The 18,154-nt window shown below is 41.3% G+C and overlaps 1 protein-coding gene across 6 annotated transcripts in view; it reads right to left on the minus strand.

Moving 5' to 3' along the window:
- CASK (calcium/calmodulin dependent serine protein kinase) overlaps window positions 1-18,154 on the minus strand; it is a gene marked incomplete at both ends in the record, with an annotated part of 384,129 nt that overhangs the window by 37,076 nt on the left and 328,899 nt on the right. For 3 of the 6 annotated variants that reach the window (XM_080718573.1, XM_080718572.1, XM_080718571.1), the window contains 4 exons: window positions 675-743; window positions 3,813-3,881; window positions 5,144-5,229; window positions 14,823-14,901. In XM_080718573.1, coding sequence (XP_080574699.1) covers window positions 675-743; window positions 3,813-3,881; window positions 5,144-5,229; window positions 14,823-14,901 — 303 coding nt within the window. The remainder of the gene's footprint in view (window positions 1-674; window positions 744-3,812; window positions 3,882-5,143; window positions 5,230-14,822; window positions 14,902-18,154) is intronic. The other 3 variants (XM_080718576.1, XM_080718575.1, XM_080718574.1) reach the window with 1 other exon arrangement.

Consider the following 18,154-nt stretch of genomic DNA (forward strand, 5'->3'; position numbering starts at 1 on the left):
GACCATTCTTCCTATTCTGCAAACGGATAGCTCTGAAAAGACGGAACATTCCCAAGTCTGAGTCAAATCGAAAGTACTTTGTGTTAAAGATGTGATAACAGCGTGGCTTGAGTGCAGTTTGAAGCCAGTTCCTTTGCTTTTCATATCCAGGCAAGGCTTATAATTCACAAAAATATGTGCACGTACCACAAAAACAGAGGGCACACCAATTCATAAACGTAGATAGCGGAAACTAAACCATGTTGCTGATATCCCTAGGATGGAAAACTACGAAACCCGACAACACCCAAATGTCTACTCTGCCTAATGCTTACATGTCTTTATCTTGTCTCAGATTAAAAATTTAAAAAAAAAATTTCACCCAATTTCCACTTAGATCTTTGCATAGGTTCGAGCAAAGTCATATGTACTGGGAGGGTGGCATAGAGAAATTTTTAGAATGCCCACAGCAGTCTTGAGCTACAATTTTTCGAATGTAACTAGCGAAGGGGATTTTGTTCAGGAAAAGGAAATGGGGATCAACCTTTCCCGGGAGTAAAGTGCACTACAGCCGTAGTGGGCTTGGATATCCACAGAAGACAGTATTTCCACTGAGCACATGTAACTAGAACACTCATGGCAGGTGAGCACCAACAAAATCGTCACACTTTGCTGGGTGCAGCTAGAGTTCTTACCGAAACAGAATTGTTAGTGCTGCTATGACCATTAGCAGGGGACTGTCTGGAAGTGGAGGGGGAATCTCTCTGAAATAAGACACAAGGTTCATTAACACAGAACACCGGCACAGAAACAGAGATATTTACATCAACAGTTACAAGCGCAGTCGAATGACCATTTCCTCTGAGGTCTGAGCTGTGAAGTTGCCCTGCTGACTGACTTGTGTGATTTTGCAGAAGCGTGAAACAAAAGACTCTGCAGATTGGAGATTCGCATATTGTAAGTGAGGAGACGTGGCCATTCATTAATCCGTTCTTTCCTGTCTCCCACGTGCTATAACCTTTGCTTTCTTTTAATGAGACCCGAAAGAGAGACGCGAACCCTATCAAGTACCCTAAGATGACAAGCAGCGCTAAAAATGTGCGGCAGAGGATTCTAACGGCCTAATTTTTATTTTATTTTTTGGTGTGTGATGCTGGGGGTTGAACCCAGGGGCATTTTGCCTCTGAGTTACAACCCCAGACCTATTTTATTTCTTATTTGGAAACAGGGTCTCACTAAGTTGTGGAGGGCATTGTAAGATGGCCTCCAATCTGCAATCCTTCTGTCTCGGCCTTGCTAGTATTGGGTGGGATTACATGTGTGCGCCACCATGCTCGGCTCCAACTGCTTAACTGATATTGTAGATAAAGTCTGAAAAACAGTTGATAAATTTTAGGTACCTCAGTGCTAAGAATTACGGAATAGCTTGATTTGAAAAGAAACAAACCTAAGAGAACTTTGCATGTTGTAATCGCCTCAGAAACTTTCCAGAATAAGTATTACTAAGAAAGGTAAGAGGTGGATATATACCAGAGAAGAATTATTTTTTCTTTATACCATTTTAGCAGATAGATTAAAAAATAGTCTGGAGCCTATAACAATGTTAAACTTCTTTCTATCTAACTGAGATCCCGGGGGCCATCATTATTCTCCCTAGAAAGACACTCCTCGGTCACGCTCTCTCTGCTGCAACACATACAAAATCCTTCCCAGGCTCCATAAATCAACTCTAATGCTAGGAACAAGGAGGACAAGAAAATAAGCGCTTTAAAAATGTTTTGCTTAGTAGAGTTCTTCTAAGCCTTTACTATGTGCATTTCTGCTCACAGACTCAAAAGAAAAGAGCGCGGAACTTGTTAGCCTTGAAGAGAATGGGATCCTTAGAGGAACCTTCTCGGGGGGTAGCAAGCAGACCCATCCCCAGGGGCCGCCCTTAGACACTCCAGTCGGTAGGGCCCAGAGGGGCAATGCGTAACCTTCTACCAAAGGCTGGAGGAATGCAGGTGCAGACAGGCAGGAAGCCTTTCTCTGGGAAGTCTTGCCAGGGAAGACTGGGAGAGTCCAACCATGGGCTTGAATTCACCCCAGCACAGGAGGGTCAAAAAGGCTGGAGGCGGGGATAGGAGGGGAGTATCATTTTTTTCCACTATCAAACTTGGAGAAGGTAAGAGGGGGCCTCTTACTCAAGAGCATAGAATTTACACGTATAATACTGGTCCCACCCCAAAACAAGATCAACCGCTTCAAAAAAACAAAAAGAAACTCATGTTACATTAATAACTAATACTGTCTTCTAGTTAGCCCCAAACCCTAAAATCATTGTATTTACTAAATTTATTCAAATGAGAAATGGTATGAGGAACACCTGTGATTTTAGAATATTCAAATTATTTCCACAAAATGTATACTTGATGTTCTCTCCTTCCCAGTAAAGTTCGTGCTTTACGTAACTAATTCTAATGCCTGGAGTGGAAACAGTTCTGCATCTGCTCTTGAAATATACTATTAACTGAAGTTCCATAAGAAGCCACCAAGAGGAGCTCAAGCCCAGTCATAGTGGACACCCCAGTTGTCATGGCTCACTAATCATATGCTCGACAAAACTCCAAATTCTTATACATGTCTTTAATAGATTTAGGAAAAAAGATGTCAAATCCTCTGATTTTTCTTGTGAAATTGATAGCATTGCTAGAGATTGGAAGGAAATTTCTACCTCAAATTCTCCTAAATACAAATACAAGACCGTCAGTCTTAAAAATTAACTTTTGAAAATGTGTACTCGGCTGGGTATGGTGGTACCCATCTGTAATCCCAGTACTTGGGGAGGCTGAGACAGGAGGATTGCAGGTTTGAGGACAGCCTCAGCAATATAGCGAGACTCTCAGCAACCTAGTGAGACCCTGTTTCAGAAAAAAAAAAAGGGCTGGGGGTGTAGCTCAGAGGTAGAACACCCCTGGGTTCAAGTTCAAACCCCAGCACCACAAAAAAGAAAAAGAAAAAGTGTACTTCATGTTAGACGTACACATACTTGGAAGAAGCATGTGAAAGAGACGTCGATCAGTAACACTCCAGCTGAACGTGCTATGACCAAAGAAAGATACTGTCCATGCCGGGGAATACAGCCAAATACGAAAAGATGAGCTTTTGAAGTTTCATTTAATAACCAACATAAAACCGAATGTTATAGGCCGGAAGAGCTACAATTTCTATAATGCAAACCTATTTTAAGAAAGAAACTGGGGGCTGTGTTACTCTGGAAAACTTACTTGTTTATGAATCTCTGAACCTTCTAAATATTAGCAGTTTTACGACAAGACTGCAAGGGCCTGTACAGCCCTGCAGTGGAGTGAGTAATCAACTCGCCAGGGGCTTAGCACCATCGAGAGACCTGTCACAGCCACTGGGACAGGCCTGTCTCAACAGAACAGGTCACTTCTCAGATTCTTGGAGAGAAGAACTATATCTGTGTGATTTCTTAACAAGGGAAGTGAATGCACTTCCTGGAAATGTTATCACAGTTGCGATCTTTATTTTTTGTCCCTCAGAGGCTCCATTGTTTTTCTCTGGATGGAGCCTTCTGGCATTCTTTGCAGCTTGTCTATATTTGGCCGAGGTTTCAGCAAATGTTCAAGTGCTAAGGAGGTCCGCATGGAGGCGGGGCTGTGTGGGTGGATGGGACCTCCTCTGTTCCGTTATCTTTGTTGTAAAATTGGTGTGCAGTGATCTAACAGCACAGGCAGAAACAATTTCCCAGAAAGCAAAAACATTCAGCCATCAGCGGACAGTTAGTTAAGAACTCGGAGGAGACGGGGGTGGGTTGTCAGAGTCATTACCTCACAGGACGAAGACTGAGTGCGGTAGCTTGGCACGATCTTGAAGGTTATACTCCCCCGCATTTCCCTCTGCAGGGACAAAAGGAAACTTCTCTTACTGACAAGCACTGCACACGAAAACACGTAAGAAACCACTCGGAACCTGTGGGGACAATTAGTGCCAGCCACACAGCCCCGAAACGAAACCTCATCGTTAACCAGGGACCCGGCGGGCTAATTGTCAGCTTCTGGGAAAAGCCAAGGCTGAATGCCCTGCATCTAGCAATGGTCTCACAGACCTCTGACGATTCCCTTTGTGTAGACATGAATACACAGCACTCTAAGTGACATGCCTTTTGAGAGCAACTCTAAGTCCAACTAGACCAGAGACTCCGTAATGACGGGAAAGTGCCATTTGGTATGCCGTTCTGTGGTAGTGGATTCCATACGATTTGCTTTTTATTAATTTTGGTTTTAAAAAAAATCGCGGTGAGTTTGCAGTGCTTACTTCAGACTTAATAGGTGCTCATCACATGGGAAGCTTTTCGCTGCACTGAGAAGATGGACCAGAAGTTCAAAACATCCCTTCCCCCTTCCTCCCTGCTTGCTATGAGGGAAGCGCATGGGTAAGCGCCTGCCACTCTCCGCCCCCCTTCCTCCTCCTCCTCCTCCTCCTTCTTCTTTTTTGGTGGTGCTGGGGATTGAACCCAGGGGTAGTCTCTCTGAGCTATATCCCTAGCCTTTTTAATTTTTGTTTGGTTTTGAAACAGGGTCTTGCTAGTTGCTGAGGCTGGCCTCAAACCTGCAGTCCTCCCAAGCACGGGGATTCCAGGCATGTGCCACCACGCCTGGCTTCTTCTTCTTTTTTAATCCAAAGCCCAATTTCAACCCAGAATTTGGCTGTGTACAGTCAAAGATGGCCTGGTCTCCAGTGATTTTGCTCCCTGTGTGCTGCAGAGAAATCCACTACGTCTGCCTATGACTCAGCTAAACAGGAAAGAGAGGCTTCTGATGTTGCTTATGTCAGGAGGGTTGAGGCCAGTGAGAAGCCGGCTCACAGGAATATACACTAGAAATGTTACTTTAAATATCTGCTTGGTACAAAATGGATAAAGGATAGAAGCAAAGTGTTCTAGCCCAGGCAGCTAACGGTGTGCCAGATGTTTCCAAAGTATTCCACTTAAACACTTTCCTAGATATAACTGTGTATGAATGTTGGGTAAGTTCCAAGTTCACATAAATGATGGGCCCAGAAATACTCAGATTACATGTGAGTACCCATCATTTGTGTATTAAAACCCAAGCGAATGAAATGAAAGTTCAACTTAGAAAAAGGAAACCCGTCTACTTACAAGCATTTTTTGCAGCTGTTCCACAGTTTGGTTAGCCACGCTGATGCCGTTGATTTCTCGAATTTCATCACCAACGTGAAGTGTACCTAAGAAATGATGCAAAGTCATAAATGTGACATGCTATATACTTTTTTTTTGGGTGGTACTGGGGATGGAACCCTTCTACCTCCGGGCTACACTCTAAGACCTATTTTTTAAATATTTTATTTGGAAACAGGGTCTCTTAAGCCAGCTGAGGCTGGCTTCAAACCTGTGCGATCCTCCTGTCTCAGCCTCCCAAGCGCGGGGATGACAAGCATGCCCGCCACGCCCGGCTTGCTATATGCTTTTATAATAAAAAATCCAAAGGCATCAATGTAATTTTTTTGGTAGTAGGGATTGAGCCCAGGGGCATTTGACCTCTGAGCTATACCCTCAGTCCTTTTTATTTTACTTATTTTTGCGGTACTGGGGATAGAACCTAGAGGCATTTTCCATTCTTTATTTTGAAACAGGGTCTCACTGAGTTGCAAAGGGCCTCACTGAGTTGCAAAGTAGTTGAGGCTGTCCGAGAACCCCAATCCTCCTGTTTCAACCTCCCAATTGCTAGGATTGCAAGTGTGTGGCACCACGCCCTGCTTACTGCTATTATTAATTTTATTTTGAAACAGTCTCACTAAGATTTTGAGGACCTCACTAAACTGCCGAGGCTGGCCTTGAACCTGTGATACTCCTGTCTCAGCCTCACAAATATTTGAATTACAGGCATACCCAGTTAGCAATGCAATTTTTGAAAAATAAGTTATACACTGAAGGTTGATATTTCAGAAACAAGTATAATTTGGCTGCAGCAGAATTATTTAATTCATGTAGTACACTTACCAAAACAGATATATCTATTTGTGGAAGGCAGTCTTGATAGATGGCTATTGAAATGACAGCTTCCTGAGCTAGACTCTCTGGGTTCAAATCCCAGCTTCTTCACCTACTAGCACTGAAACTCTCTATGACTCAGATTTCACATTCGTAAAATGGCAATGAAAACAGAATCCATCTCACAAGACTTTTTTGAGGACTAAATGAATTTAACACCCGCTGAGGGCTTAGAACTGTTCTTGGAATAGTAAGCACCATGAAAAGGTGGTTTGCTGTTATATCTACCAAATATTAGACAAGGGTTATAAATTTTCCAGAAATCGTGATATGAAATTATCTACATAACATCAAACTTCTATTAACCACAATTTAATCTTTTATCCGGTAAGCATTTCAGCATCCTGTGATACTTCAACTGGAGAAAGTGACTGATAGGCAAGGTTTAGAATGTAATTTGCAGTTTTGTGTCCCTATTTGTAAATTGTGCACATATTTATATATTGATCTGCCTCTATTACAAGAAGCAGACACTCTCTTTTATTTTTTGTGACACTGGGGATTGAACCTAGGGACTTTCTACTTCTGAGCTACACCTTCAGACCCCCCTTTTTAAAATTTGGAAACAAGGCCTTGTTATGTTGTGGAAGCCCTCGTTAAGTTTCTGAGGCTGCCCTTGATTCTGAGATCCTCCTGTCTCAACCTTCCAGGTACTGGGATTACAGGTGTGTGCTATCACACCTGGCTTTACAGTAACTTTTAGAAGTACATGCGAAAATGTATATAAATAAGAAGATAAGTTGCCTGCTTGCTTCAGAATAATCTAGGGGGTGAGCTGTATGGCAAATACAAAAGAAAGTAGTATGGTAGTGAGTTCATGATATGTATATGTTGGCACTCTCTGTACTATGCTGTCACAATACAAATGAAAATGAAAATTGAGAGACTTTTGCTTCTAACATGGTTGATCGGGCACTCCAAGACTTTCCCACAATGATATCCTGCTTAGGTCATACTTCTTTAAAGTGACTGGGCTCACAATCGATGTACAGATCTCTGAGTATACTTCTCATCTTTGTCCTCCCCTCCCTCCTCAACACACACACACAAAACTTTGTGATCCAGGATGGTGGTAAACCAAGGGTGGAACAACCTAGTTGGAAGGGTAAGTGCCACCATAGCAGTGCCTGCTGGCTGGATTCTGAGCCTTGGGCCAACAGCAAGTTCAAGAAGCTGCACCTGAGATTCTGTAGGGAGCCAAGACTTAGATGCGTGGCACGCCACGGCAACTGGCAGAACCAAGAACAGATCCTCTCCAGAGGAAAGTGTTCCCAGGATAGATCTGCGGAATTTCCACGGATTACAACAATTGAGGAACTCACAAAGACCACCAAAACTATAATAAAGCAAGACACTATGTGTGAGATATCAAAAATAGCGCAGATTTAGGCCCGCAAGGACAATAGATGCGGGAATGTCAGGCATAGAATATAAAATAGCTATAGGTTAAATATCAGAAGAAAAATACAGGACTTGATTGTGAAGATGAGCCCCAACAGAAGGCTATCAGATCTGAAAGTAAAATGAGGAAAACAATATGACTAGTACTTCTAAGACAAAAATGTAAGCGGCAACAGAACTAATGAATAGGTGAATTAAGTAGGAGTTCAGATATGGCTAAGGAGATATTCAGTGAACTGGAAGATATAACCAAAAAAATCACCTAGCCGGGCGTGGTGGCGCACGCTTGTAATCCGCGCATTTGGGAGGCAGAGACAGGAGGATCGCGCAGGTTCGAAGCCAGCCTTGGTGGCTTAAGAGACCCTGTTTTCAAATAAAAATATAAAATAGGTCTGGGAGTGTAGCCCAGAGGTAGAAGGGTTTCCAGGAACCCCAGTACCATCACCACCAAAAAAAAACCAACCCTAAAATGTAGGTTAGAGAAATAAAAAGAAGGGAAGTAGGAAACAAGAAACAACAAATAATATATGAGAAAGATATTAAGAGATATGGGATGGATAGCTAACATATATGTAACTGAAGTTCAGAAAGAGAGAATGAAGCCGGGCGTGGTGGCGCACGCTTGTAATCCCAGCATTTGGGAGGCTGAGACAAGAGGATCGCGGTTCACGGACAGCCTCAGCTACTTAGTGAGACCTCCATAACTTAGTGAACCTCTGTTTCAAAATAAAGAATAAAAAAAGGGCAGGGGGTGTAGCTTGGAGGTCAAATGCCCCTGGGTTCCACCCCCAGACCTGCAAAAGAGAGAGAGAGAGAGAGAGAGAGAGAGAGAGGGAGAGAGAGAGAGAGAGAGAGAGGGAGGAAGAAGAGGGAACGGCGAAGAGGCAATGTTTGAAGAAATAATGGTTGCAAATTTTCTTGAACTGATGGAAACAAGATTATAGAGGTCTAGGAAGAACAGTTATCTCAAATGAGGTAAATAAAAAGAAATTCATACTGAGAGATAGTGAAACTGCAGAACACCAAAGGCAAAGATCTTAAAACACCCAGAGAGAAAAGATGGATCACCTGAAAAGCAAGGACAACTGTAGTAACAGCAGACTTCTCAGCAACAATGTCCCCGAGGGATAGTCTGACATGCACGAGGGAATGGTGAACATGGAAAATCATAAACACTTACACAAAGCCGAACAGGAACGGCCATACATTATAATATTAATTGCACATTTGTAGATTTAAAAATAGGATAAAACTAGAACACTGGGTAAGAAGAGTACATAAGATAGTAACAGTATGATCAAGATTAGTGTTCCAATGTTTCTGTATTATTTGAAAGTAGGATTAAGATACTGCCCAACTTTAGTGTGCATAATATGCATACATATTATGCATAATAAAATAATATTATGCACAATAAAATAATAATAATATGCATACATATTATGAATAATAAAATTTCAGGGTAGGCACTAAAAGAATAGAAATAATGAGCCAAAGTTCTAAACTACCTGTATGTGTGTGTGTGTGAAACAAATTAGCACAAAGAACAGTAAAGTCACTTAAAATGGAATAAAATAAAAAATTTAAAAAATGGAATAAATAGGTTGGGCATGGTGCCACACACATGTAATCCCACTATGTGGGAGGCTGGAGGCTGAGACAGGAGGATCACAGATTTGAGGCTAGGTTCAGTAATTTCTCAAGACACCTATTTCTTTTTCTTTTGGTGGTACTGGGGGTGGAATCCAGAGGCTTTCTACATCCAGGTTATATTCCCAGACCTATTTTTTATATTTTATTTGGAAACAGGGTCTCACTAAGTTGCTAAGAGCCTCACTAAGCAGCTGAGGCTGGCTTTGAACCTGTGCGATCCTCCTGTCTCAGCCTCCCAAGCGCTGGGATTACAAGCGTGCGCCACCACGCCTGGCACCAAGACACCTATTTCAAAATAAAAAGGGGGTTGGGGTATAACTTGGAGGTAGAATCTCTTGGGTTCAATTTCCAGAACCAAAAAAGGAATGAATATAAATAAAAAGCAAAATGGTAGAAACCATCACAATTAATAAACCTATCAAGAGAAATACATTCAATAATGAAAGACTCACATTTGGAAATGTTGGAAAATTCAGTTTTGGGAAAAGACACAGTAAAACATATAGGCACAAAATAATTAGAAATGAAAGGATGGAAAAAGACATGTTAATAAATATTGGAGTGAGTCAGGAATAACTATATTAGTGCTAGATAAAATAGGGTTTAATTAGAAAGTATCAGTAAGGATGGAAATTGTCACTAGGTACGTCTTTGGACTTAAATAACACAACTTCAAATATGTATGTCCAAAAAGAGATATCTATAAGTAGATACTGAAAAACTCTATCATGATACTAGGCTATTTCAACGATTACTAATAGATCAAGCAGACAAAATATTAGTCAACATATAGAAGATGTGGGCAAAATCATTAACACTAAGCCAGTTATCGTATAGGGAACGTTGTATGCAATAAACCTTAAGTACACACATGGACCACTTACAAAAATGACTGAAGTGCATCGCCATAAAGCGAGTCTCAGTGCACCTCAAAGCAATTAAGTTAGAAATAATTTGCAAAAAGATATATACAAGATCTCAAATGTGGGACATAAAAACCATCTCTAAATAGTTTGTGGGCTAATGAAAGATATAAAAATACTTAGAACTGAATTATGATAAAGACACTGCGTGTCAAGACAGGTAGGATACAGATCAAACAGTACTGAGAGGGAGATTTTAGTTTCAAATGCATATATTAGAAAAAAAGGGAAAGACTGGAAGTAAACAAAGTGTATGTCTCATTTTAAAAGTTAGCCTGATTCAATGCATAGTAGAAGGAAGGAGGTAACAAAAATTAGGCCGTAAAGCAATGAAACAGAATAAACATAAAGTGAACAAAACTGAAATTAGAGTTTTGAAAAAGCCTCCAGCAAGGTTGGTCAAGAGAAAAGGTGAGGGCACAAATAAACTACATTAAGCATAAAAAAGGGGGGCATAATTGGAGAAAATAAATAGGTAACAGAATACTCTGAAGAAGCTTTCTGCAATAATATTAAGAAATTTAGTTTTTAAAGAAAAATGTATTTTTTCAAAACTCATTCAAGAAATGAAAAGTCTGGATGGACTTGAATGGTCAAGTAATTGAAGTCACAAAAATCAAAATGCAATTTTCCTGAAATATATTTTTTTGGTGGTACTGGGGATGGAGCCCAGGGGCATTCTACCTCCGAGCTACAGCCCCAGCCCTATTTTTTATTCTTTATTTTGAAACAGGGTCTCACTGAGTTGCAGAGGGCCTCACTAAGTAGCTGATCCTGGCTGCGAACCACGACCCTCCTGTTTCAGCCTCCCCAATGCTGGGATTACAAGCATGTGCCACCACGCCCGGCTCCTAAAATATTAAGTTGGAAGTTGGTGGCAAGTGCCTGTGGTCCCATCTACTGAGGAGAGTGAGGCAGGAGGGTCACTTGAGCTCAAGAGTTTGGGGCCAGGCTGTGCAAAAGTGAAACCCCATCTCCAAACAGACATACAGACAGATGAACAAACGTCAAAACCAAACCAAGACACCACAACTATAGTTCTACAGACTTTTAAGGCACAACTCATTCCAATAATGTACAAAGCCTTTTGGGGACTCTTTTATGAAAATCAGAGATATACATGAAAAGAAGATGAACTACAGGCCAGTTTCACCCATTAAGTGTAAATACCAAGATCCTGAACAAAACAGTAGCATACAGAATGAAGCAGTACGTAAGAAGCATAATATATAACGGCTAAACTAGGTTTATCTGAGAAACAGAATGTTTTATTCATTTATGTATTTATGTATTTATGTATTTATGTATTTATGTATGTATGTATGTATGTATGTATTTATTTATTTATTTATTTATTTATTTATTGTGGTACTGAGAGTAGAACCCAGGGGTTTTTCTCCCTCCGGGCTATACTCCCAGACCTATTTTATATTTTATTTGGAAACAGGGTCTCACTAAGTAGCTGAGGCTGGCTTTGAACCTGTACGATCCTCCTGTCTCAGCCTCCCAAGTGCTGGGATTACAAGCGTGCGCCACCACGCCCAGCTGCAACAGAATGTTTTAGCATTAGAAAATCAACTTTAAAAGTCATTCACTAGCCGGGCGTGGCGGCGCACGCTTGTAATCCCCACGCTTGGGAGGCCGAGAAAGGAGGATCGCTCTGGTTTGGAGCCAGTCTCACAGGCTTAAAAGACCCTGTTTCCAAATAAAAATATAAAAATAGGTCTGGGAGTGTAGCCGAGAGGTAGAAGGGCTTCCAGGAACCCCAGTACCACAATAAATAAATAAAATAAAATAAAAGTCATTCACTACACTAATAGATAAAATATAAAAACCCAAGTGATTATCCCAGAAGACTGAAAAAAAATTGATAAAATTCAAAACCCAGTGACAATGAAAATGTTTAGCAAGTAGAATATGAAAGAACTTTCTCAGCTCAAATAAAAGGCATGTACTTAAAAATCTGCAGTGAACATTATTTTTAAAGGGGAAACATGGGACAATTCCTTATATTTACTTATTTCAAATTACTGTTGGCCTAATAATGATCATATTTGGGGTTTGGCGTGATGTACATTTAAACACTGTGAGGAGTGCTTATGTATGTAGTATGTATGTAGTATGTATGTATGTATGTACTAGGAATTGAACCCAAGGGCATTCTACCTCCATGCTACACTCCCAGCCCTTTTTATTTTTATTTTGAAACAGGATCTTGCTAAGTTGCTGAGGCTGGCCCTGGACCTGTGTTCCTCCTGTCTCAGCCTCCCAAGTGCTGAGATTATAGGCATGTATCACCATGCCTGGCTAGAAATGCATTTTTAATAAAGAAGATACCATATATAAAATTATTTGATATTAAAAGTCTTAATGTCTGTTTCATAAATGATATAGTCTTTGTATTTGTCTTAATTCCTACTATTGTTTTTGAATTGCTACCTAAAAATATAAAGACTATTTATTCATAAGGTATCATGTGATATTTCAATATATGTGTACATTGTATAATGTTCAAATCAGGTTAAACATATGTATCTCCTTAAATATCTAATATCGCTTCATGGTGAAAACCTTCAAAAATCTTTTCTTGTGTCTTTTTGGGATGTACAGCCTGTAACTGTTGTCCACAGTCACACCACTACAGCAGCGCAGCAGAGCTTCTTGCTTTTCACCGGGACGTAGTGCCCACAGATGAACCTTGTCTCCTACTCCCCGCAGCCTCTGGTAACTTCATCCTGCTCTCTGTTTCTATGAGGTAACTTTCTAGCTCCTAGGTGGGCGGGAGCTCAGTGGTACCTGCCTTTCTGTGCTGGGCTTATTGAACTTCTAACGATCTCCAGTTTCATCTGTATTGCTGTAAATGAACGGATTTCATTTTTAAAAAATGGCTCAACAGTATTTCCTTGTGTTTATGTACCACATTTTCTTTATCCAAAGATTCCTTTTGAAAATAGAAACAGGAAGCTGGGCGTGTCGGCACATGCGTGTAATCCCAGCATTTGGGAAGCCGAGACAGAAGGATCGAGATTCACAGACAGCCTCAACGACTTAGTGAGGTCTTTTGCAACTTGGTGAGATCCTGTTTCAAAATAAAGAATAAGAAATAGGGCTGGGAGTATAGCTCAGAGGTACTGCAAAAACAAAAACAACAACAAAAAAAACAACCCCAGAAGGAATAGAAGCTGGGTGTGGTAATGTATGCGTGTAATACTAGTTCTTGGGAGGCTGAGACAGGAAGATCACAGGTTCAAGACGAGTCTCAGCAACTTTTAGGGAGACAGTAGTTTAGTGAGAACCTGTTTCAGAACAAAAGACAAAAAGGCCTGGTGGTGTAGCTCAGAGGCAGAGTGCCTCTGGGTTCAACTTCAGTACAACAAACAAACAAACAAACAAACAAATGACCAAAAAACCCCAACAATGATGTCTACTATACTACTTCTATTACAGGCTAAAGGTATGGGCCAGCATAGTAATAAAACAAAGGGAGTTAAAAGAAATGATACTGCTGCAACTTTGCAAGTATATTGAATACACAACCAATTATTAAAACTAGCAAACAAGCTGGATGTGGTGACACATGCCTGTAATTGGGAGGCTGAGACAGGAGGATGCAGGTTCGATGATAGCCTCCGCAATATAGTGAGACTCACCAAACTTAGCTCAGAGGTAGTATTCCCCTGGGTTAAATCCCTAGTAACACACACACACACACACACACACACACACACACACACACACCCTGTAGCAGCAGCAGCAGCAGCAGCAGCAGCTAAACAAAATTGTAGTGGAATTTAAAACTGAACATTGTCTTGCTCGAGTGCCTACACAATCTATGCCTATAAAAACTTCCCGGAAATCAGCAGTGGTGTCAGACACTATCCTGTGCCCGCAGGTCATCATTAACAAGGAGAGGAAGGCACTGAGATGCTTAGGGTGTCACTGACTGCTCTCGGGGTGGTAAGGAAAGACAGTTTCAAGTACAAAAACAATTCTATCTCAAACAAAGGGAGTCTGCCGGAAGGATCATTCTTGGAAGTTCCTCTGAACACTAGTCCTCTGAACCCAGTCCTTTCAAAGAGGAGCCTAACTCTCCACGTCCAGATCCTGCCGGCCCCGACAGCGAGCTCAGGCTGTACTTCCTCACTCATTCTTCATCTTCAGCAGACCTCAGTGAAGTCCTTCCTCTGAATGAAAAATTTAATCACCAGCCTTACATCTCTTCTTGTACCATTTAAGTTGTATATTATCCAACTCTCTGATGTCTGAATTTATGAATAGCATCTTGTTTCTGGATGAATGGGAGAATTCTTAAACCATTATTTCACTTTATATATATGTACGCACATACATATATGTATGTGCTCGCATATACTCCAAAATTTATATATAGTTATATAACTGAATATGTATACATTACATAGATATATGTGTAACAATTCCAGAACACACACACACACACACACACACACACACACACACACACACACCTCCCAAACAGATGTCTTTTCTACATCCTGGGGCCCTACGGGATACTCCGCTCTTTTAGTAGGTCACCATCCAGCCACGATGCAGAGATGCTCCAGGCTAACACGACTCTACCTCATCCTCTCTCCGAAGCGACAGCACTCTGCCACATGCACAGATGTAAGAACAAGTGGAGACCAACAGTGACTAAGACCTAAAGCCAACTTAAAGAGATGTTCTGTGTGGATCGTAACAAATGCTTTCTTCACTAGGCTACAGGAAAAAAAGTTAAGGAAGGCAAAGGAAGAATTCCGGGTGAAACTTACCTTGCCTATGAATCATGCCCCCATGCATAATTCTTGCAACAATACAATGATTTAGCTCGTTCATTTTTAAAGTGATTCCCTGTAAAAGAAAATTCAAGTAAGAAATATAATCGGAGAGCACTTGATTTTTTTAAGTAAAAACTTATTTGATTTTACGGGTGCATTGTAATTATACACTGTCCTGGGATTCAAAGTAATACATTCATATATGCACACGACACCCCTTGGTGTGGTCCCTCCCGCCCTTCCTCTGCTCTGTACATTCTACTGAGAATCACAGTGCTATAGCCATATACACATATAATACTATAATAAATGGATAATATAATAATATTATTATTCCCTCCGTTTCCTTCCTGGAGCCTCCTTTCCCCTCTTCCTTCTCCCTCCCCCAATCCCTTTTCCCTTATACTCTACTGGACTCTCTTCTCATTTTCATGAGGTTCCTACTTTCCTAATTTCTTTCTAGCTTCCACGTGGGAGAAAACGTGTGGCCCTTGGTTGTTTTTGTCGTCGCTTTGAGGCACCGGGGATTGAACTCAGGGGCTTTCTACCGCTGAGCTATTCTTCCAGCCCTTTTAATTTTTTCTTTGGAAACAGGGTCTAGCTAGGTTGCTGAGAGTCTCTACGTGCTGAGGCTGTCCCTGAGATCCTCTTGTCTCAGCCTCCCAAGTCCTGGGATTACAGGCATGTGTCACTATGCATGGCCTGTGGCCTTTGTTTTTATGACACTGGCTGATCTCACGCAGAATCTTTTCTAGTTCCATCCATTTTCTAGATCCAAAAACGACATAATTTTGTTCTTTATGGATGAGTAAAACTTTGTTCTGTGTCTATAGCGCATTTTCTCTATCTGTAGATGCATACCCAGGCTGGTTCCATAACTTGGCTCTTGTGAACTGTGCTGCTATAAACATGAGTATGCATGTATTGCTATAGTATTTTAACTTTCTTTTAGAAAGATACCTAGGAATGGTATAGCTGGAGCACTTTTTACATTTGTGATTTTTTTGGGGGAGTCTGGGGATGGAACCCAGGGGCATTCAACCTCTGAGATATACCCCTTGCCCTATTTTTATTCTTTATTTTTATTTATTGTTTTTTTTTTGTGGTACTGAGGTTCCTGGAAGCCCTTCTACCTCCTGGCTACACTCCCAGACCTATTTTTACATTTTTTTTAAAATTTGGAAACAGGGTCTCCTAAGCCAGCGTGTGCGGCTGGCTTTGAACCTGCGCGATCCTCCTGTCTCTGCCTCCCAAGCGCGGGGATTACAAGCGTGCGCCACCACGCCCAGCCTTTATTTACTGTTTTTTTCTTTTGGTGGTACTGGGGTTCCTGGAAGCCCTTCTACCTCTGGGCTACACTCCCAGACCTATTTTTTATATTTTTATTTGGAAACAGGGTCTCTTAAGCCAGCACGGCTGGCTTCAAACCTGCGCGATCCTTCTGTCTCCACCTCCAAAGCGCGGGGATTACAAGCGTGCGCCACCACGCCCGGCTTTATGGTACTTTTTAATTATAATATGATTTCTTTTTATGTCGTTTCATTTTTCATTTTGTGACTTTCCCTCCCTCCCTCTCTCCTTTCTGGTGCTGAGGTGGAACTCAGTGCTTCATGCATACTCTACCACTGAGCTACATCCCCAGCCCTTGTTTTTTGAGACAGGGTCTCACACTGTTGACCAGACTGGTTATGAGCCGGTGATGCTCCTGCCTCAGCCCCTTGAGTGGCTGGAATCACGGGTGCATGCCACCATGGCCAGTCTTGCCAATTATTTTCAAGTCTTTGCTGGTGTAGAATCAATACACCTTTCCTCCAGTCATTAACTCCTGTCCCTCCATGCTCTCCCTTCCTAATCCCCAAGTGCCCGGGTAGGCTTTTGCTGACTCCAGATTAGTTTCCACTGGCTATAAATGGAATAAAATCATACAGTGTTACTTTTTTGTTGCTCTTTCACTCAGTATCATTATTTTGAGCTCCCATTATGCTGTTTGCATGTATTAATAGTTCATAACAATTATGGATGTGTATGGATATAACATTCATGGACAAACATCCCAGCCCTTGAGGGATGGTTTTGCTTTTAATCCAAATTCAATTATTTTCCTTCTTATTTTTTGTCGTAGTGGGGGTAGAACCCAGGGGCATTCTGCTCCCAAGCTACACCCTCAGCCCTTTTTACTTTGTATTTTGAAACAGGGTCTTGCTAAGTTGTAGAAGGTCTTAATAAATTGCCAGTGCTGGCCTTGAACCTCGGATTCACTGATCTCAGCCTCCCAAGTTCTGTGATTACAGGCATGCGCCACCAGACTGGGCTTATTTTGTAAATAGTATGGAGAAATTCAGTTTGTTTCCTTTGAAGTGAGCTTTGGCAGTTTCTGTTTTCTAAGGAACATTTCCATTCCATCTGTGTTGTTGGATTTAGTGGCATAAATCCATTTATTTTCTTATTATCCTTTTCTATAATGATAATGATGCCACTTCTCTCATGCTTGATCTTAGTGTTTTCTGGCTTTTTAAATTCAGTACTCTGGGTTGGACTTGGGGCCTTGTACATGCAAGGCGAATGGTCTACCACTACGTCTCAACCCTTCCTCTTCATGATTTTGAGACAGGCTCTTGCTAGCTGCCTAGGCTGGCCGTGAACGTGCCATCTCCCTGTCCAAGCCTCTTGAATAGCTGGGATTATAGGTGTCCACCATCACACCTGGCTGATACTGATAACTTGTGTCTTCCTTTTTTTTCTGATTGTGCAGGCATTTTTCCTGATCAGTCTGGTTTTCTCCAAAGATGTTTTTGTTTTATTGGTACTCTATTGCTTTTCAGTTTACTACTTTATTGATTTCTACTTTGGTCTTAGCTGCTGCTTTTCTTCTATCCATTTTGGGTTTAATAGACTCTGATTTTTGTTTATCTGTTTTTTTTTGATACTGGGGGTGGAACCCAGAGGCTTTCTACCTCTGGGCTATACTCCCAGACCTATTTTATATTTTATTTGGAAACAGGGTCTCACTAAGTTGCTGAGAGCCTCACTAAGTAGCTGAGGCTGGCTTCGAACCTGTGTGATCCTCCTGTCTCAGCCTCCCAAGTACTGGGATTACAAACATGCGCCACCACGTGCCTGGCTTTTGTTCTGGTTTTTAAGGTGGAAGCAGAGGTCACTGAATTTAGATATTTCTTTTAAAATATTGATACTTATTAGTACTATCCCTCACTATATACTGTTTTTAGTGGCATTACACAAATTCTGATATGCTGTGGTTCATTTTCAATGACTTAAATACTGTTTAGTGGTTGGGTGTGGTAGTGCACAATGTGATCCTAGTACTT

Source organism: Muscardinus avellanarius (genome assembly GCF_963383645.1).
Source record: "Muscardinus avellanarius genome assembly, chromosome: X".
NCBI classification, from domain to species: Eukaryota; Metazoa; Chordata; class Mammalia; order Rodentia; family Gliridae; genus Muscardinus; species Muscardinus avellanarius.